At 32.5% G+C, this 22,864-nt stretch overlaps 1 protein-coding gene across 2 annotated transcripts; it reads left to right on the top strand.

The window, feature by feature from the left end:
• The first annotated feature begins 2,889 nt into the window (after window positions 1–2,889).
• LOC101506549 (pre-mRNA-processing protein 40C) lies at window positions 2,890–20,176 on the top strand. 2 transcript variants are annotated; one of them, XM_073369994.1, is made up of 17 exons: window positions 2,890–3,110; window positions 3,268–3,344; window positions 3,457–3,548; window positions 3,796–3,933; window positions 5,471–6,098; window positions 6,203–6,363; window positions 6,887–6,924; window positions 12,072–12,150; window positions 12,348–12,818; window positions 14,994–15,077; window positions 15,354–15,494; window positions 15,615–15,721; window positions 17,494–17,617; window positions 18,329–18,472; window positions 18,846–18,992; window positions 19,360–19,482; window positions 19,670–20,176. In XM_073369994.1, exons 2-17 carry the CDS (start codon window positions 3,278–3,280, stop codon window positions 19,985–19,987), a joined length of 2,862 nt encoding a protein of 953 aa, XP_073226095.1. In that variant the 5' UTR covers window positions 2,890–3,110; window positions 3,268–3,277; the 3' UTR covers window positions 19,988–20,176. The 2 variants fall into 2 exon arrangements, with proteins under 2 accessions (XP_073226095.1, XP_004505734.1); XM_004505677.4 differs by having other exon boundaries at window positions 3,264–3,344.
• The last annotated feature ends 2,688 nt before the right edge of the window (window positions 20,177–22,864 follow it).

The raw sequence follows: 22,864 nt of genomic DNA, 5'->3' as shown, positions 1-22,864 counted from the left end.
TTAATTAAAAAAATTATTTTATTTTATGAATTATTTTTGTGTCTTCACATTTTTCTCTTTTTTTTCGCCTGTTAATTTTTTCGTCTTCTTTCGCTGTCCTTCCTCAATAATCTTTCGTTTTTCGGCTTCTCCCTTCTAACTATCATTTATATTATCTCATCTATACACAATTCTCTTTTAATTTTCCTTTGCCAAAGATTCCTTATTCATTTTATCTCATTTATACACAATTCCCTTTTAATTTTCTTTTATCAAAGATTCCTTATTCATTTTTTTTCTTTCTGCGATATTGAAAAAAAAACCAGATTTAGTTGTTTCAATTTCTCCAAAAAAGAGTCATATAGAGTTGTGGGAATGTGGTTTATGTATGATCTAAACGTGATTTTGATGATTGCGATCCTCTTAAAAGGGGATTCATGGAAGTTGACAAAGATGGAGTCAATTCAAATAATGTGAAAAATATCAAAATTGAGTAAGAGTGAGAATAAAGTTTTATACAAACACAAAACTTTTGTTATTTTGTTTTAAATTAAAATATGAGTAGCTTTTGTTTTGGGTGAACTTTGTTAGTTTTGCAATATTAGATTGATATATTAAATTTCTATCAATTTTCATTTATGAATATTTTCCTGTTATGTTTGTTTCAGATTTACTATTTTTTTATTTTTTTTATAATTTTCATTGGTTACATTTCAATTTTACTAATGTACTGTACATTTTACGTTATAACTTTATTGTTAAATATAATGCAAATTCAAAAGAACTCATGAAGACTACAGTTGTCAAAATCAATAATTTCGAAGGATTCATGAAAACTAACATGCAAATTCAAAGATAAAAGATAATTATTTTTATGTGTATTGTAATTGTTTTTTTTTTTTTTTTTTGTAATGGAAAGATTATTTATCTTTATGATTTAAGCTACAACAAGTAGTACTAGACTGAAAGATATTTTAGCATTTGATATAAAATTTATATGAATGCTTAAATGTTATGTATTTCATATAAGTTACATATTATAATAAAAATAAAAACTCATTATTCATTTACTTACTCATCTTTAAATAAGAGTAGTTTGCATTGATATTTAGATTATTTTATGGTTTAATACAATTTATTTTACGATTAGATTGAATTGATGATAAAATTCAAAGTATATCAAAATTAATATATTTATCAAAATTGTAATTTAATTGATAAAAAGAGTAAAATAATATTTTCACTACACGGTGGAGAGAGACAAACTAAATCATATTCTTTTGATTGGTTTAAACATCAAATTAAATCGAAACCGAATAAAAATCAAAACAAAAACTAAATTGATATGCAAACACCTCTAGAGAGTGGGCCCTCTATAAAATGCATCTATGTGCCATATCCTACCCATTGGTGTACATAGTTTAATTAAACTAGGGGCTGAAATTGTAAATACTATGAAAAAACTACCGCACCTAATTAGAAAAACAAGTTTGCTAGTGTAGTCGTTAATTTTGGCCTTGGTTTTGGATTAGATAGATCGAGTTCAAACTTTGCTTACGATATATTTGTTTAAGAAAATACAAAAACTTTGCTTTTGATATTTAAATGATATGAGAGGCAAATAAAACATGAATAATTTTTTTTAGGCGTAGAATGTTATATAACTTTTATTTCGAATATAAGTTAACAGAGTTGTTTTAAATTTCCATAACAAAAAAGATAATTGTTCTAAACTTAAAAAATTTATATAAAGTAAATTTAATAGCTAAGGTGAATGAGTTAAGAACTAAAATGAAAATATGGTTATACATTGGATTCTTCCTGTCAACAATATATTTACAATATCAACAAACAATATTAATTTTTAATAATTTTTATTGCAAAAAATATAGTTAAGACATCTATATTTTCAAATTTAACTCTTAAATATATTGTCTCTTTGTATATTATAAATAAAATAAAATTATTTTGCATGTGATAAAAAAATGAGATCGTAGTTTTTTTATAAAAGGGAGAATAAATAAATAATATGATTTTCACCTTTTATTCACAAATTTTTAATCTTTAATTTTTAATTTTTTGTATCTCTGTTTGTTATTTTTAATGAAATTTATTTTTGAAAGAGTGAGAGAAAAAATATTGATGTTAACGAAGAAGAGAAGAGAAAGAAAAGAGAAGCCCTAGCCCGCGGTGACGTTGAAGTGCAAAAAATGGTGAGCTAAGCCCTAACTCCAAACACAACCCATTTGGAGTTTGTTACAACACACTTCAGTCCTTTCATTTCATTTCCCAACCCAACACCCTCACTTCATCACTTCACTTTCAACTGCTTCTTTCTTAACAATCACACACAGGTTAACTCTCTCTCTCTCTCTCTCTCTCTCTCCACTTCCTACTTAACTTCAATTTTCGAAGCACCATGTCCGTCGCGTTACAAACTGCGATTCACATTTTCTCACCGTTTTTCATCGCTCAACGCCACACTAATTATTTTTTCTAATGCAGATAGATCATTTTTAATGGCGCAACCACCTCTCATTGGAGAAACGCCTATTTCTATCCCTAATTCTTCCTCTTCTTCCGCAAGTATGTCTACTTGCTTCACCTTTACGCCTTTTATTTTCATGTTCCTTGTTTATTCAATCTTATTGCTATTGCAAAAAATATAGTTAAGACATCTATATTTTCAAATTTAACTCTTAAATATATTGTCTCTTTGTATATTATAAATAAAATAAAATTATTTTGCATGTGATAAAAAAATGAGATCGTAGTTTTTTTATAAAAGGGAGAATAAATAAATAATATGATTTTCACCTTTTATTCACAAATTTTTAATCTTTAATTTTTAATTTTTTGTATCTCTGTTTGTTATTTTTAATGAAATTTATTTTTGAAAGAGTGAGAGAAAAAATATTGATGTTAACGAAGAAGAGAAGAGAAAGAAAAGAGAAGCCCTAGCCCGCGGTGACGTTGAAGTGCAAAAAATGGTGAGCTAAGCCCTAACTCCAAACACAACCCATTTGGAGTTTGTTACAACACACTTCAGTCCTTTCATTTCATTTCCCAACCCAACACCCTCACTTCATCACTTCACTTTCAACTGCTTCTTTCTTAACAATCACACACAGGTTAACTCTCTCTCTCTCTCTCTCTCTCTCTCTCCACTTCCTACTTAACTTCAATTTTCGAAGCACCATGTCCGTCGCGTTACAAACTGCGATTCACATTTTCTCACCGTTTTTCATCGCTCAACGCCACACTAATTATTTTTTCTAATGCAGATAGATCATTTTTAATGGCGCAACCACCTCTCATTGGAGAAACGCCTATTTCTATCCCTAATTCTTCCTCTTCTTCCGCAAGTATGTCTACTTGCTTCACCTTTACGCCTTTTATTTTCATGTTCCTTGTTTATTCAATCTTATTGCAAGCCAATCGATTCTTGCTAAATTGTTTAATTCAACTGTTTTGCAGCTCCTGCAACATCACCGGCGGCACCAATCTCTTATGGCGTCAATCAAAACGTCAACGCTTCTGGGAATTCTCAACAGTCATCTTCACATTCTGTTAGTATACTACTACTAAGTTCTTTGTTTTTTTGGTTATTATTGAATGGGTTTCTGACTCTGTACCACGCCTGTGAGTGTCTCAAATTATTAATGTTGTCGACCTGTGAGTGTCTTGTACGGTGTCCGATTGAGTATCCATGCTTCATGGGTTTATGGCCATATAATGTTGTAGTTCAATGCAATGACGGGCAAGGTTTTTAAACTCTACCTTATCGTTTATTTATAATTGTTGTATTTGATGCAGGGGATGAAACCTAATTCGGGTGTGAATCCTCCACTAGTTCCTGGTTTCCCTCCACGTGCTGCCACCCCTTCATTTTCATATAACGTTTCCCAAAGTGTAGCGCCTTTTACTGGAAACCAACATGCACAATCTAGCACTGTAAGACTCATATTTTTACTTTAAATTGATGTGAGTGCAGGTTGAGATATTAAATATATTGTGGGGGGGGTGGGGGATAAGTTTGGGTGATTAACTATGTTAGGGAACCAAATTAGAACTTGAAGCGATGTTTGTTTGAGTAGGCAGGAAATTTTGAATGAAAACTACTGGATCAGTTTGACAGTACGGCTATGGGGCCTTTGGAAATCAAGTGCAACTCATTTATGCTTCACCTTACAAAATTTGGCCAATCCCCTATCATTGAAGTGAGTTGAAAGTAATTTTCCTTTCTCTTCGAAGCAACAATGGGTTTTAAGTGAGTGTAATAACCTCACCATCCCCTTACTTCATATGTAGTAAAATGGTAGGGATGGAAGTAAGCTGGTCTCAGCAAGGTTTTGCTTTAGTAGGCTTGACCTGTTTAAAAAAAGTGAAGTCCCAAGCCTGGTTATTAAAGTTTTCTTAGGTCTGTTAGGACCTTTTTGGAAGTCTTGTCTGACCTATTTAGCCTATACTAATGAAGAGGAACATTCTACATAATAAACTACTAGTTATGAAATTTGAAATCTACCACGTAAGAGCATGAGACATTAGGGGGAATAGACTAGAGTGGACTAAGCTGTCTAAAGCCCAAATCTGTCTTATTTATCTGATATCGGTATTTTTTAAGGTCTAATATGGCCGTTTTACAAGTTTAACTTAACATAAAAGTATATTATAAACCTATTTTGCAACAAGACCTTTAATTAGGCCATAAGTTTATCATTAAAATGAGCTTATAGGCTAAGTCTTTTATGTAGGTCAACATGCTTAGATCTTTGGAAGGGAAATATGATTTTAACATTTTACAGAAAATCTAATATCATACCAATAGTAACAACTATTATTGTATTATTTTATATTTACTTAAATATGTTTGTCTATTAAGCCTAAAAGACTTTTTAGATGACTTAAAGCCTAACCTTGTTAGCTAATTAGACTTTTGATAAAACCTTGACCTAGTTTATTAATGAATAAGTTTGGTTTTTGCGCAGACATGGTGTAGACTAGGCCATAGGCTCTTTTCAGGTGGATTGACCTATTTCCCCCTATTTGCTACCTTTTCATTTTAATCTATGCATACACAAACACCTGGTGTGCCTTTTGAATGCTCACATTGGACTAAGTGATCCTCGACTAAAGTTGGGATGTCATGAATAGTAGACATGCTTGAGGGTAATAAAATTATAATGGAGTAAATGATGCAAAATGCGAAGTATCTATACCTTTAACCATTACTAATATTTCTTTTCAATTCTCGTAATTAATAGGAGAGGGTAAAGGGTAATTTAAAAAATAAACTTTTTTTATTTTATTTTATAAGATCTATGATATTAATTGCATTTCTTAATTTATGTGCTCAAATCTTAAATTGCATATAATTATGGGATGGAGGAAGTAATGGCTGATGAGCATTGGTGTAATGTAATTGGCGCAGTACTCATGAAAAGAAGTTAAATAATAATATTTTTCTCCTACTTCTATTTGCTAATTGCAGAACATGTCGGATTCCATTGCACAAGATTTTAGTAAAGTGTCATCTGCATCGAGTAACCCGCATCCTATTCCTGCTCCTACTTCTATATCTGCAATGCCGCCACCCTCTGACCCTAATTACCGGCCAACTACTTTATGGATGCCAACTGCCCCAACTTTTCCTGTCCATACTTTAATGCCTGGTACTCCTGGTCCTCCTGGGTTAGCAAAACCTGGGATAATGCCCTCCAATCCAGCTGCTCCATCCTCCAATACAGATTTTCCCTCATCTGCAGTACCGAGACCAAATATGCCAACTGCACCAATTGGATCAGATCCTAATGCGTCACATAAAGGCTTACCCTATCCACCGATACCTTCCATGGTTGCTCCCCCTCAGGGATTTTGGTTACAGCCTCCACAGATGAGTGGTGTACATAGGCCACCATTTCTTCAATATCCTGCTGCTTTTCCTGGTCCCTTTCCATTTCCAGCACGTGGTGTTACTCTACCTGCTGTTCCAGTACCTGATTCTCAACCTCCTGGCGTTACTCCTGTGGGTGCTGCTGGCATTTCTGCATTTTCTGTTTCCAGTCATCAGCTGAGGGGAACATCTGGTTTGCAGACAGTAGTAATTTCAGCACATGCTGGTATGCCCACCTCAACGTTACTGCTCCACTGACATGTATTAGTTCATTGTTGTGGTTTGAAAATACAATTCACATTTCTACATTTGTGGTTCTTATGATTGCAGATGACAAGAAACTAAATGCCACCGTGACACATAATGAGGATGCTGCTAATGATCAACTAGATGCTTGGACTGCCCACAAGACTGAAGCAGGGATTGTATACTATTATAATGCCTTGACAGGGGAATCAACATATGATAAACCTGCTGGATTTAAAGGGGAGGTACTGATACTGAATATCCAAACTCTTAGTGGATCTTATACCTTTTCATGTCTTGGATCACTAGACATGTATATGATTTTTCAATAATATAAAATTTTCAAACATTACAAAAGTAAAAATATTTTTTAATTTAATTTATGTTATCAGTACATAATATTCGTAACTAGGGATGTTCACATCCAAACCAATCCAAATAAAAAACCGCAATCCGATCCAAAAAAACCGAAAACCGCACAAAATCGAATATTGATGTGTTTGGTTCTTCTTTTGTGAAAACTGCTCGGATCGAATTTCGGATTCATACATTTTAAATAATGGATTTTGGACACCCTAACTGATAGCAAATCTTTAAAAGAACTAGATATTTGTAGACTAAAACCAATGCCATAATGGCACATCCATATGGAATAATATTGGATGTAATTCTTAGTAAACAAAACTTCCTATTATCATAAATGATATAATCTATGAACACTTTATTTTTTTTTAATACAATTCATTTTTATTTTGCATGTGTATGCAGGCTCACCAAGTTTCTGTGCAGCCGACTCCAGTTTCAGTGTAAGTTTCTTGCTCGTCTCCTGGTGGAAAAGCTTTCCCTTTGTCTATTCATTTGTTTATTTCTCTTTTCTAATCTAATGTCTCTGTTTTCTATGACGCCTATACAAAATATCCTTAATTACTTATCTTTAATAAAACATGTATAATTCAACAATTTAAGGAGTAATTGACCCTTTGCAGGTAATGATATTGTGAAAAACTCTGTTAGTTGCAAACTTAGGAAAGAGGATTGTGGTATGCTATTAAAAGTAAATCCTTAATTTTATTGATATATATATGTATATATATATTTTTTTGAGGAAATTTTATTGATTATCTGGGAGTTGGGAGGGAGAGGGGGAATCGAAAGAAAAGAACTAGAAGAGGACAAACAATAAACTTTCTCTCATCTTTTGGATGTTTAATAAAATGAATAAAGATAATGAAATAGAGACTTAGACAATGACATGAATAATTGCTGAACTTTTTAACAGTCATGATTTGTCAAAATTTGTTTCTGTTTAATATCTCTCAAGTATAGGGATTAAGATGAATAGGAGTACTAGTAGGGATTTAGTTATATATGAGTACTAATAGAATTTGGTTGTTTTGTAATCTAGTATACATACATATATATATATATATATATATATATATATATAATGTATTGCCAACATATTTTCAATTTAATAAATATATTTTTACTCTAACCTTTGAGATGGTATCAGAGCTCTCGATCTTTGGGAGCCTTGTTTCCACATAAATTTGCCGCTTTCATTACGGTTTTTATTTTTATTTTTATTTTTTAATTTCTGAAACCTTAGCCACCTTCATTGTGGCCCCTGCTTCCGCATAGACTTACTGCCTTCATTGCGATTTCTTTTTTCCTGAAACCTTAGCCACCTTCATTGTGGCCCTTTTTGTTGCCTTCATTGCAACAACTTGAGATTTTTTTGGCCTACTCGCTGCTATAGTGTGTTCAATGCTCACGTTGTTACTGTTCACATCAATATAGCACGCTTACAATATGGCAGTTAGAGAAAGCAACAGTGGATTACCCCGTCTCAATGAAGATGAAATAGAGAAGATTAGATCACTTCTTAGTAAGTTGGAGAAATTGACAGGTACTAGTTCTCTAGTATATACAAGTACACTTCCTTTTGGTAAGTTTCAATTTTCTTTTGGACTTAATGCTTTAGATACAATCTATAACCAATATTGGATACTGGATTTTGGAGCCACTGACCACATGACACCCTTACCTACACACTTCTCCACTTACTCACCTTGCCCTAGCAACAAGAAAATATCCACAACATATGGTATCCTTCTAACTGCAGCAGTTCAAGGAGATGTCCAAATAAACTTCCATAACTCTAAGAAATGTACTTCATATTCCTAAGTTGTCCACTAGCTTAATTTCCATACAAAAACTAACACAAGATCTATCATGGAATGTTGTTTTTTATAACAATTCTTGTGTCTTTCATGACAAGAATTCAGGGAGGATAATTGGTAATGCTAGAGAATGAAATGGTTTATATTACTTGGATAATCAAAATCTTCCTCCAAATCTACTCAACAATACCAACTCCTTTTGTTCTAAATCAATAAAGACCAATAGGGACAAGGTCATTTGGTACCACTGCCGCCTGGGTCATCCTTCATTTAGACTCATAAAATAGTTGTTTCCTTCCCTCTTCAAAAAATTAGAGGTAGAAAGTCTTCATGTGAGGTGTGTGGGCTTGATAAACACAAACATGTACCTTTTCCAAGTAGTAACCAAATGTGTAACCAAATGAGTACTTCTCCATTCTATTTAGTTCATACTGATGTATGGGGTCCCTCTAATGTTCCAAATATATCAAGTGTTCGTTGGTTTGTAACCTTTATTGATGACTGTACTCAGGTTTACTTGCTAAAACAAAAATCTCAAGTCAGTTATGTGTTTGTACACTTCTCCTCCATGATAAAAAACCAATTCAGAGTGAGTATTAAGAGGATTAGGTCTGATAATGCCAAATATTATTTCAATCATGAGCTTAATTCTTTTTGTCAAAAAGAGGGCATTATTCATGAGTCCTCATGTGTTAAAACACCCCAACAAAATGCGATTGCTGAGAGGAAAAATGGACATTTATTAGATCAAACTCAAGCGATGTTATTTCAAAATAATGCTCCCAAGAAATTTTGGGGAGAGGCAGTTCTAACTGCATCGTATCTTATAAATCGATTACCTTCTAGTGTCCTTGCGTTCAAAACTCCCATGGAGGCCCTATCCTCGTTCTACCCTAATATGTCTACCAGTAGTAGTCTTACTCCCAGAATATTTGGGTGTGCGTCGTTTGTCCATATCCATAGTGATAGTAGAGGGAAACTTGATCCTAGAGCCTTAAAATGTGTCTTTATCGGGTACTCTTCCACCCAAAAAGGCTACAAATGTTATCATCTACCATCCAAAAATATTTGTCTCCTGAGATGTCAGTTTCCATGAACAAGAAAGTTTCTTTGGTCAAACTCATATTCAGGAGGAGAATACTAGTAAAGAAGATGAGTTTCTTCTACCTCCTAAGTTGACTCTTGAACTATAATTGAGACTGAAATTGATTTTTAAAAAGATAGAATTGACAATGTTGAGACTGAAATTAATTCTGAGGAAGATGAAAATGATGACATTAGTGTAAGGTATGGGAAAAATCTAGTATATACAAGAAGAACAAAGGCCATTACTAAATCTATTCACATCCAAGAGTCCAATCCGACTTTATACGAGGTAACTTCTCTTGATGCTTCAAATTTTAGCGATCCAATTTATGAATCTTCCCATGCACTAGAATCAAAATCCGACACACCACCAACTTATGATGACCTCCATATCCCAATTGCCCTTAGGAAGAATACTATGACATGTACCAACAAACCACTCTACCCTCTATCCAACTACATATGCTTTGAACAATTGTCACCTACCCATCAAACCTTCCTCACAAGCTTCAACACTACAACTATACCTACCTCTCCATCTGAAGCATTGTTTGACAGGAAATGGAAACAAGCCATGAACTTGGAAATGGTAGCACTGGACAAGAACGGTACTTGAAATTTTGTCCCTCTACCAAATGGAAAGAAATGTGTAGGATGCAAGTGAGTATACACTATAAAGTACAAGGCTGATGGGTTTATTGAGAGGTACATGGCAAAGTTGGTAGCTAAAAGATTTACTCAAACATATGGAGTGGATTACTTGGAAACATTTGCTTCGGTTGCAAAAATGAACACCTCTGAGTGATATTATCTCTAGCAGCTAATTACAGTTAGAACTTACACCAATTTGATGTAAAAAATGCATTCCTCCATGGAGATCTAGAAGAAGAGATTTATATGGACTTACCCCCTGAATATAGTGAACATATGCTGCCAACACCGTTTGTAAGCTAAAAAGGCTCTATATGGACTTAAACAATCACCACAAGCGTGATTTGAGAGGTTTGCTAGAGTCATGGTGGGTCTAGGCTTCAAACAAAGTCAAGGATATCATACCCTCTTTATCAAACACTCTGAGTCAGGGGGAGTAACAGTGTTATTGGTATATGTGGATGACATTATAATGACCGATGATGATGAAAAGGAGCAATGATTGTTAGGACAACACCTAGCCAAAGAATTTGAGATTAAAACCTTAGGAAAATTGAAGTGGCTCACTCTAAAAAAGGGATTTTCATATCCCAACAAAAATATGTCACAGATCTTCTGCAGGAAACATGCAAGACAACATGCAAACCAATGAGTACACCAATTGATCCAAATTTAAAGTTGAGAAATGCAAAAGAAGACATTGCAGTTGACAAGGAAATGTACCAAAGATTAGTTGAAAGACTCATATATCTGTCACATACTAAACCTGATGTTGCCTTTGTTGTAAGACTAGTTAGTCAATTCATGCACCGACCGAACGAGGTACACTTGCAAGCTGCACTCAGAATCGTGCAATATTTGAAAGGAACCCGAGGAAGAGGAGTTGTGTTCAGACAAAATGGAAATGTGGGTCTTGAATCATATACTGAAACTAACTATGTTGGTCAATTATAGATAGAAGGTCAATCACGTGTTATTGCACTTTTCTATGTGAGAATCTTGTGACTTGGAAGAGTAAGAAACAAAGTGTGGTATCCAGATCCAGTGCTGAAGCAGAATTTAGGGCAATGGCACAAGGAATATGTGAATTACTGTGGTTGAAAATCATTTTGGAGGACCTGAAGATAAAGTGGAATGAACTAATGAAACTCTATTGTGATAATAAATCTGCTATTAGCATAGCACATAATCCAGTGCAACATGATAGAACCAAGTATATTGAAGTCGATAGACATTTCATTAAAGAAAACCTCGACAGTGGCCTAATTTGCACTCCATATGTCTCCTCCCAAAGCAACCTTGCAAATCTTCTAACTATAGGGCTAAACAACAACAACTTTGAAAGAATTGTATCCAAGCTGGGAATGGAGAACATTTATTCACCAGCTTGAGGGGGAGTGTCAAAATAAGTTTCTGTTTAATATCCCTCAAGTATAAGGATTCAGTTGAATAGGAGTATTAGTAGAGATTTAATTATATATGAGTTCTAATAGGAATTTAGTTATATATGAATACTAATAGGATTTGGTTGTTTAGTAATCTAGTGTATATATATATATATTTGATGTATTGCCAACATATTTTCAATTCAATAAATATATTTTTACTCTAATTCTTGAGATTATTTGTTAATGCACGGACACTAAACTAAATGTTGCTATACAATTTTAGCTCTTGAAAAATCTCAGCAGGCAGTATTCCGAAGTTTCACATTCTACATGTAGAGAAATGAATTTATGTTTGATATTCTAATAGACAAATCAGTGACCAGAAGGGTTTAAGTATGAGACTATGAGTACAGTATTGTTGGACTGCAAAAAAATCATAAATTGTAATTGCTAGAAAATCAACCATACATTATTTCATTGACATGTTATGTTGTTCGTTCAATAATGAGGATATGTAAGAGAACATTGGCTCATTTGCTAGGTGGTCTTTTAAGCATTTTCACTTACATTTTTCGTCTGTCTATGTGACAAATGGTTATGAAACAATGATGTACAGTCTTACCTTGTCATGTTTTCCTGTTGTAGGGTAGATTTGCCTGGTACTGATTGGCAATTGGTCTCTACTAGTGATGGGAAAAAATATTACTATAACAATCGAACCAAGGTATGATTCATATGTTCATCTTTTTATTTTTTGCAAAGGCCATATCATCTCTTAACTTTATGATCTCGGCCTTTTTTCTATTTCCCTTAAATTTTCTAAATGATATTCATAGAAGTTTTTTAAGTTGACTAAATTTTATTTCATATATATGTACTGTTATGGCATTTGTTTATTCTTTGGCCTTTGTTTTTTATTAGACAAGCTGCTGGCAAATTCCAAATGAGGTGGCTGAATTGAAAAAAAAGCAGGATGGTGATGCTGCAAAAGATCATTTAATGCCAGTTCTAAATGCTACTGTATTGCCTGATAGAGGGTTTGGAATGGTTACACTGAATGCTCCGGCCATTACTACTGGTGGTCGTGATGCTGCAACTGTCAAACCCTTTAGTGTACAGAGCTCACCATCGGCACTGGATTTGATCAAGAAGAAGTTGCAGGAATCAGGAACACCTATCACATCCTCTTCTATTCCTATGCCATCAGTGCAACCAGGATCTGAATCAAATGGTTCAAAAGCAACCGACTCTACAGCCAAGAGCCTGCAAAATGATAATAGCAAAGATAGACAAAAAGATGCTAATGGTGATGCTAATGCCTCTGATACATCTTCAGATTCAGAAGACGAGGATAGTGGGCCTTCAAAGGAAGAGTGCATAAATCAATTTAAGGTATATTTGTTTCTTTCTTTGAGCTGATGTAGTTTCATTTTCACTTATTTCGTTTTATTGTCTTTGTTTCTGTTATGAGGAAACTTGATCTTCCACTTGTTGCATTATTTTTCTAGCTATGCTTAAGTCTTGAAGGAAAAATAAGCTTGTTTTTCTTCCAGTATTGGGCTTTCCTATAATAAATTCACAAAAATATTGGTGTAGATTCAGTAGACCGTTATACATAATTACATAAATATTATGTGAATGGTATTATTTTTATTGACTAAAAGGAATATTTACTGTTTTTGTACTATGAGTTGACATGTGTAGCTGGAGAAACAGTAAATATTCCTTTTAGTCAATAAAAATAATACCATTCACATATGGACTTAAAAATATTCACAAAAGGGTCTTTACTTTACGAGCGACTCCATCTTACGTGTTGAAGTTGTGGGATTTTAGAGAAAAGGAGGAGAGAAAATAATAATAGTTTGAATATTATTGATAATAGTTTATTGCTGACTTGATTACAAAAAACTCAATACTAATCTCTATTTATAGAGAAACATAGACGTAATCCTAAATAAGGAATAAATCATAATAATAATAAGAGATATTCTAAGATATCTCTATGATTATAAATTGATCCTAATAAATAATTTAAGATACTCTATTATAATATATAAAGATATTATAAGATATTTTCTAATATTCTAACATTACGTATAACACTTTCCTCTCAATCTCGAAACACATTACATAACATCAATTAGGGAGATTATGTCTTGTTGATAGTCCTCTCCTCCTAAGAGTGACATTTCTGATAAGGACGACTCCATCTAACGGGTAATTAGGTGCACCCACCTCAGTTAATGATTTTATACTTACAACAACAATTTTCAAAACATATATTTAAAAATTATTTCTCACCTCATCGTAACTCATGGAAAAAATATTCAACTGTACATCGATTCAATATTTAAATACTATATAGTTCATAAATAAATCAAACTATACACATATTATATACCAAGACCATGAAAGTAAATAAAGAATGAAACCGAAAAAAAATTCAAAGATTGTGTTCTCCAATTTTTAAATAAATACTTTAACATAGAAAACGAGCATAATAATAATTATAGTATAATAAAAATATGTTATGATGATCATCTTCTACTCACAACTATGAAGAATCAACTAAATTTGATCTCCAACAACTCTCTGAGAAGTAGGTAGGACCTCAACTAACATATATGAACATCAAAAATATTTTCAAGGCTTTAGAAAATCATTCTAAAGCTTTAGTAACCATAGGAATCCATAAAGAATCCTTAAAATTTACTCTAAGCACCAAAATAAGTTTTTAAACAAAACTACATTTTCCTAGAGATGCATTCTTAGCATTGGAATTTTGTATTTACCTCAAAGAGTCTCAATAAAAACTTTTAAAAATGGAAACTTTTCTCTTTCCCTTAGAGCACAAACTCTAACCCAAAATTGTTATCTAAAGAACTTGTGAAAATATGAGAAGGCTTGCTTAGGAAATATATAACCTTCCTATGAGTTTATGGTTTAAGGAGGCTAGCTTGTGACTTTAAGTGAGTCGAATAAAAAGAGGAAAAGAAAAAAAAAATGAAAATGGGGTTGGGGTTGGAGAATTCTGTAGCCGCGAGAGAGAGGAAAGGTGAAGTGAGATAGAAGGAGAGTGAAAGTGGGGTAGGGTCAAGTGAGCTTTATGTGTGTGTTGTTTCATGTTTATTTATTTTTTAATAAAAAAATGAAATGGTTTATTTCAAAATTGGTCTCACATGTGAGAATAAATTGGACTCACATGTCCTAGAGATTATGCTTGAACTTTTACTAGAACCTGCTAATGTATCTGCTATTCAACAAGAAGCAAAAACGGAAAATTTAAGTTTTTCAAAATATATATATATATAGTTGACCGCTTGCACGTCATATTACATACCAAAAGAAAATCTTGATTGTAAGAAATTACTGCAGTATTACATATCTTTAAGATCTGATAGTGATGTTGTACTAGACAAAGAGTTTAGTTTGACTTTTGGTTATATTAATACATGGTATGAGTAGGGCGATACGCCCATACGCACCACGATGCACTCTCATATACTCCTTAGTCTAAATCTTGTATTTTTATTTTGTATTTATTTGTTTCTTTGAATTTTGTAGGAGATGCTTAAGGAGCGAGGTGTGGCACCATTCTCCAAGTGGGAGAAAGAACTGCCAAAGTTCGTATTTGATCCTCGTTTTAAGGTATTATGTGACCAAATATTTTCCATTATTTAATTTCGGATTTGGAGCCTTTCCTTCTGTTGAACTGTAAGGTATTTTTGATGGATGTGAATTGGAACTTGAGCTTTTTTGTAACTGTGTATCTAGTATTAAAGTTTAGTCAATTCTTTCCAAAAAGATTACATACCCTCCATCTTTGTATGTTCGTGTCTCTTAAAATATACTTTTTCACCCCCTTTCTTGGTTTGTTTTTGTTATCTGCAAAATTTATATTAATGGTAGCGTGTGTTAATACAGGCCATCCCTAGTTATTCTGCTAGGAGATCCTTGTTTGAACATTACGTTAAAACTCGTGCGGAAGAAGAGCGCAAAGAAAAACGTGCAGCACAGAAGGCTGCAATTGAGGGATTTAAGCAGTTATTAGATGAAGCCTCAGAGGTTAATGTTGCCTCAATTTGGAGCTCATTTGTTCTTATAATTGGTCTGCTATCAAATCTGTCTACCTTCAATTTGTGGAACTACTGAAAGCTTATTGATATATGATCATTTGTATTTTAGGATATTAATCACAACACTGATTATCACACTTTTCGAAAGAAATGGGCGAACGATTCACGGTTTGAGGCATTGGACCGCAAGGAACGGGAGCACCTTCTGAACGAAAGGTGCCACTTTGCATTTAATTGGATATTTTTAAACTTTCTAACTTAATTTTCTTTGTATGTGATGTGTTCATATAACCATCATCCTCTCTATCAGATTACTTTGGTTTTTAGTTTTTGCACTGATCTTACTTTAGGGTGTGCTAGCCTAGTTGGTCTATTGCACCGACCAACCATTTACACATCATTTGATATTTTATTGGAGAGGTGTTATTTTATAGCTCAGAGTCTTTCTATACGTGGCATTCTTAATGTTGTGATAATCTAGTATTTTACAATCAAAGTAGAAAAGACTGGTATTTGACTATCTCGATAGGCTGGTTTTTTAATTGAATTATGATTATAATGCATCCTTTAGTGGCAAGCAAGTTTTGTTGATATTTTGTTCAACTTGATAGAAGGGGTGGGGTGCCTTGGCATGCAACCATATGTCTAGTAGATGATCCCAAGTTCGATTCATGTGTCAGCCTTGGCATGCAACTGTGTGTCTAGTAGATGATCACAAGTTCGATTCATGTATCAGCCTCTTGCAAATACAAGGTAAGGCTGTGTACAATTGATCTATAATTGGTGACCCTTCACTGACCCCATCATGGTAGGAGCATTGCAGCACCAGTTTCCCTTACAGTATTCAACCTGAGAGAGAGATTTATGTTTAATCCTGCTACTATCTGATCCAGTATTTATATTGCAGATCTGCAACAATATTGGCAAATGTAGATCTGTTGGCTTAGAAATGAAAGATAATGCTAGGAGCCACACGTCCCGGGATAGGTTGGGATGATTAGCATCAGCGTGATGACTGATAGCAGTGTTCTAACAGTGCTTTATAAGAGACTAATAACCCAAGATTCTGTTACCTTTTCAGTTGAAAGTTCAATATTTTGTCAAAATTAGAGTGCAATATGTGTTAATGTCTTGATCCTTGTTATATGCTTGCTTTGGAGTTTTTGTATTATTTTCTGTGTTACTCATGTGGTCTATACTACTGAATTCAAGGTTTTAATCTTGCAATACTGCTTTCTAAGGGTCTAAGACGGATAATATTAAGAACAAATCATTAAGGTCATGCATGGTTCAGCTTAAATTAATACTGGGAAGTATTTTGGTTGAGACAGTGGGGTCAAATAGCCATATACTTGCTTGGTAGTTATAACAGTAACACTTGTTTTTTTATTGAAAATAGCCACCTTCTAGGCTCTAGCGCATCTAGTTGTTACCTTAGGAATGAAAGCATAATTTATCCTTCGTTACTCCTTTATGTTTTACCTTCTCTTCCAAGGATTCCGAGAGAGGGAACTTCTGTCGGTGTAACACGTTTCCTTGTAACAAAAGGCATAAAGGCAAATGAATAAAGTCATGCTTACTGCAAGCAGGTGTCTTCTTATTTAACCAGTGTCAGCACGTTTGTTTTATGCAACAGTTCATTCAAATCGAATGCCACCTTTTGAGCCATCCCTTTGATTTTTGTTTCTCAAAATTTGGTACATCCGACTCAGCTAAGTTCTTACCTTTGTCTGTATATATGTTTTTTTAGTTTGGATCCTCATTTGCATTGATATTGAACTTTTTCCTAGACAGAGAAATGATTTCTAATGATAATGCTTGAAAGCAACTTGAGTCAGCAGGTAGTAGGCTAATGACAGACTCTCGGATTCACTGTGGGTGTGTCCTTATGCCCTCTAAACTCTTTGGATTTTGCATGGTAAATGGTTTCTTATGTGAATGTGATATTTCCAGAATCCTGGTTGATGGGTTTTGTGTTTGTGTTTCAGAGTGCTTCCTTTGAAGAAAGCCGTTGAAGAAAAAGCTCAAGCAATGTGGGATGCAGCTGCTGCCGGTTTTAAGTCAATGCTTAAAGAACAAGGAGATATAACTTTTAACTCCCGTTGGTCCAGGGTATGTAATCATTATGAAGAAGTTTGGGACATACTAATCTGTTTTTAAAATGCTGGACTTTGAGGCTCATGTCGTAACCTAATTGTTGTGTGTGTAGGATATATAAACAAAATCCACGGGTTTATTTTTTATTTGATTCAAATCATTAACCTAATTCACAGGCTTAATTCATATCGGTTGAATTCTACTGAAACCTTTCCTGTTTTGGTGACTAAATGAATTTTGTTTTTTGTTATATGCCCCTAGAATTGGAAACGATCTGGAAACAATAGAAAAAGGGGAAATAGATCAATTCCAATTTCTCTAGGACTTTCTAAGAATAAGAAAGCGGACTGATACTTGCGTACTGTGATTAGACATGTTTAGAATGAAAACTTCTCTTGGTTCTACAAAAGAAAATGATAAAATTCCTTTTAGTAGAAGTTAATCTATTTACATTAGTTTGAAATTGATGCTCAATTACATATAAATCTGAGGACAGAAAGTCTTCAGTAGTATGATGTTAAGCTAATAGTTTTTTAACCAATAGTGAACAAGTGAGTTTGTGCATTTTTCAGTTGTGTCTTCCAATGATTTATTGTTTAACTTATATGTGATAAGGTTTGGCCATTAATTTTGTGTATGTATTATATATGTAAAGGCAATTTTAGTTTATGTTAATCTCTCATTTTCTGCGAGGTGTTGTTTAATTTTAGTTTTTGGTTGATGCAGATTAAAGAGAGTTTAAGGGATGACCCAAGATATAAATCTGTGAAACATGAGGATAGGGAAGTTTTGTTCAATGAGTATATATCCGAGTTGAAAGCTGCTGAACATGCAGCAGAACGAGAGAGCAGAGCTAAAAAGGAGGAGCAGGTACTAGGTGGTTAATACTTAATATGTGATGGATGTCTTTTAAATCAAAGTTAGTAAATTGAAGAAGGAATAACTGTTGTCCACTTGTTTTTTATTGATTCTTTGACATGATGCTCCTGTTAGTTACTAGCAGGTAAATAGTGTTAAACTACTTCAAATATATGTATTTTGACTATATGGAAGCTAATTTTGTTAGAGTGACTTCTATGATGGGTATTAGAGATGAAAGACCTCTTTCATCGATGATTTTTCTGTTTTAAGTTGGCATATCAATTTACTTGTATACATATGTTCTCCTAGCAGCTCATTTTTAGTAACTTATTATGACGTTGATTATTATGAGCACATTCAAATACTCAAAACTGATTTGCAGGAGAAGCTGCGGGAGAGGGAACGGGAATTGCGTAAAAGGAAGGAAAGAGAAGAACATGAAATGGAAAGAGTACGATTAAAAATTCGAAGGAAGGAGGCAGTTACTTCCTTGCAAGCTTTACTTGTGGAGACAATCAAAGATCCAATGGTAAAGCTTTTGTTCTTTGTGGGACTGTTAGTATTTTGAAGATTAATTTCCTTGTCAAAATCTGACAGGATTAGAATGTCTTTTAGTTACTGAAGTTTTATAAAGTTTCATTTTTGTTTCTTGAATATGGATATTTTTTCAGCTTTATTCTTCCGGTTTCCGATTAAATGTTATTTGCTCCCATCTTGAATAGGACTAAACTGCATCCAGTTAGACATTAGGAGGATGAAAGTGAACACTAAAAATTAGATGAATGCAAATGAGTTTCTCAGACTTGAAGGCTGAATTAGATATTTGCGTTTGTAATGATTGATTTCATATATATTGTCACTAAAGAAATATTGATGTCATTTGCTTATATTCTTAGGCATCATGGACAGAATCGAAGCCTAAATTAGAGAAAGATCCTCAAGGACGTGCAACTAATTCTGATCTGGATTCAGCTGACATGGAAAAACTCTTTCGAGACCATATAAAGATGCTTCAGGAAGTAAGTGATAATATCTGATGCTAATGGTTTTTGAGGCAATCTCGAATATTGTTGCATGTGCTTGATAATATATCTATATATGTACTATGTATTTCTCACGAAGTGCTACTCAGTAACAGTACAAGTAGATTTACATATTTGGTTAAAATATGTACTACTAACATCTTTGAATCCTGTGATTGGACAGCGATGTGCACACGACTTTAGAGCTCTTCTGGCTGAAGTCTTGACTTCTGAAGCTGCATCTCAGGAAACCGACGATGGTAAAACAGTGCTCAATTCATGGTCTACGGCAAAACGTCTTTTAAAATCTGATCCAAGATATAACAAGTTTCCACGAAAAGATAGAGAAGCCTTGTGGCGCCGGTATGTAGAGGATATGCTGCGGCGGCAAAAGTCATCTCATGATTCAAAGGAAGATAAACATACAGATGCCAGAGGTAGAAATTCTCAACAATCTTCCAAACTTCCATTGGAATCAGGGAGATCTCATGAGAGACGATAATTTTGTTTGTAATTCCTGTGTTACTGTTTTCGTCAGAATTCATAGATTAGGTTTCTTGACATTGAAGCCTGATATTAAAACAGAACTATATTACACACATATTGGAAGAAGTTCTAAAGGTTGTGATTGTATATCACTCTTATTTTTCAGAGCGCTTTGGCATGATATGAATATCCTTTTATTGTACAATCGTTAATGAGGGCAGTGTCTCCAATCCTTTTCAATTTCCCCTTCTTTCTGTTGTATGTATCCTTACAATGACAAACGCATTTTCTTGTTATCCCCTCGCTGGCAATACTATCTTTTACAAATACGGGTGAACATACGTTGGATATAATTAGGTTTTGCAAAGTCAGATTGATTCTGACCTACTTATTTTAAAAATGAGGTTAACCGGTTTTGATATTTTGAGTCTGACAAAGTCTAAAAGTTTGAAATAGTCTATTTTCTTCTGTTCTACTGAAGTATGTGTAAGTTTTTTATTTTTATTTTATTTATTTATTTATTTATAAATAAACTAATAAATTATTATGTTAATAAGTTTAAGTTTTATTTTGATATCTAATTAATTCGTTTAGAGTCTAACACATGTCAATTATATTTAGTAATTGTAGAAAATATTAGTAAATTAATATTTTAAATTATATTTAGTAATTGTAGAAAATATTAGTAAATTAATATTTTAAATTATATTTAGTAATTGTAGAAAATATTAGTAAATTAATATTTTAAAACAACTTAATATTGTAATAATTATAATTGTAAAAAAAGTATTGATATATTTAATTAAATACGCTAATTTGATAGGCTTAGAAGACTAACTAAATATATTTGTAAAATAGTAGTAGTCTGATCTATATAATTTTTTTTTTTAATTTAGACTAATATTTATCGCCTTGACTTATTCTCATCTCTATTTAAGATCTATATATATAAATAATAGTGAGCGAGGTTAATTTTTTTAAGACAAACTATCTCAGAGTCCTTTAATTTAATTTTAGATAACAATTATGTTTTTTTTTCTTCAGATATGATAATTTATTTAATTTAAATTAAAAGTTTGATCATTTATGTCTTAAAATGTTAACTATTTTATTTATTTATTTTTTCTAGAAAATTCATCATCATCTTCACCTCTAACACATTCAAATAAAGAACTCACACTTTAAGATTTGATTCTCAGATCATCATGATATCTTGTTTTTATCTTTCACCAACATAAAATGCGATTTTTTTATTTGAAGATTTGAGTTATAAATTTAATGAAAATATGAAATTTGTTGAAGATTATAATTAATTTTTTAGGTTTTGTTTAAAGATAATGATGGACTTTTTAGATTTTGTAATAAAGGATAACCTTGTTCATATTTTAAGAATAAATGATCAATTTGAAAAACAATATAAAGACTGAATTATTATCTAAAATTAAGTTTATGGGCCACAAAAGGTATTTTGTCTTTTTTTAACCAATTTTAAGATATATATAGTTTAAATGTAGAATAAGTGGGAGAAAAACAATCACTTTATTTTTAAAATAAAAAATTATCTTTCATGTGTGTGTTAGTTTTTTTTACACAAAAACCATTCTGAAAAAAATTAACCTTTATGCTGAAAATACAAACTATTTTGATTAGTTTTTGTAGAAATTCATTTTTGACAAAAAATAATTTTTTATAATTTTAAACAAAAATACAAAATAATGTGTAATCTCTAAATTATTTATATTAAAATAAATTTTATTTTAATTTAAAACAAACGAATCCTAAATGAAATTAAAAAAAGTGATTTTAATATTGCATTATTTTGAGATTTCTAAGAAAATGAGAGATTATTGTGTATGTATGTCGTAGTGAAAATCACTCAAAAAAAAATTAATTATAAAAAATGAAGTTACTAAAAACATCTGAATGTCAAATTCTTTTAGATTATTTTTCTAATTTTCATTCTTTTTAAAAAGCTGAACAGACACAAATTTTTAAAAGTTATTATTTAAAATTATAATAATTAGTTTATGAAAAACGGTAATATACGCGCCTTCTACGAGTAATTTTCACTCAAAAAGATGGCTTATTGTTGTGACTTGGCGTTTACATAAACAAGATTATTGTTATGCTATCATAGATATTAGTGTTCTGACATGGCATTGCAGAAACAAGATTATGGTCTATATTGCAGAAAGAAAATTAGAATTTGAGAGTAAAAGGCTTAATTTTCAATATAATGTTAATTACAGATCATGCTTCTTACTCCATACTGGAATTTGATATTCTTATAGCATTTTTGGTCTCTAATAAGTCTTTCAGCAACAAATATAAAAGAAGTTGACGATGCAATCACCTTGTAATTGGAATAAATTTAGTCTGCCTAATTAAACCAAACCCCATTGTAGTTTGTGTTCTCTTTTTAATAATATGTTTATTAGGGTTTTTCAATAATTGTTGAATGGTTGAAACAAGTGTCAATATAATTGAGATGTTAATTGTAGTTTTGGTTCCTCTATTTTAACTGAATTATGAAAATAGTCCCTCAATTTTATTTCTCTCCAATTTTGGTCCCCAAACAGAATTTTGGTCTAAAACTTGATGAAGTGTCATTTTTTTAAACCATATCACACCATTTATAATAATAGATCTCATATACAATTGTTGCATCACAAAATCTTGAGGCATTGTGTGACTTAAATATGTGCAAAAAAATGACATTTCATTAAGTTTTGGACCAAAATTTTGTTTGAGGGTCAAAAACTGGAGAAAAATAAAATGGATGAACTATTTTCGTTACTCAGCTAAAATAGAGGGATCAAAACTGCAATTAAAATTAAACTGTTTTTTGTAACAATGCCTTTGTATTTTCTTTTTTAAATTAAAATTGGAATGC

Source organism: Cicer arietinum, chromosome 6 (genome assembly GCF_000331145.2).
Source record: "Cicer arietinum cultivar CDC Frontier isolate Library 1 chromosome 6, Cicar.CDCFrontier_v2.0, whole genome shotgun sequence".
NCBI lineage: Eukaryota > Viridiplantae > Streptophyta > Magnoliopsida > Fabales > Fabaceae > Cicer > Cicer arietinum.
This window is presented reverse-complemented; position numbering and strand designations above follow the sequence as displayed.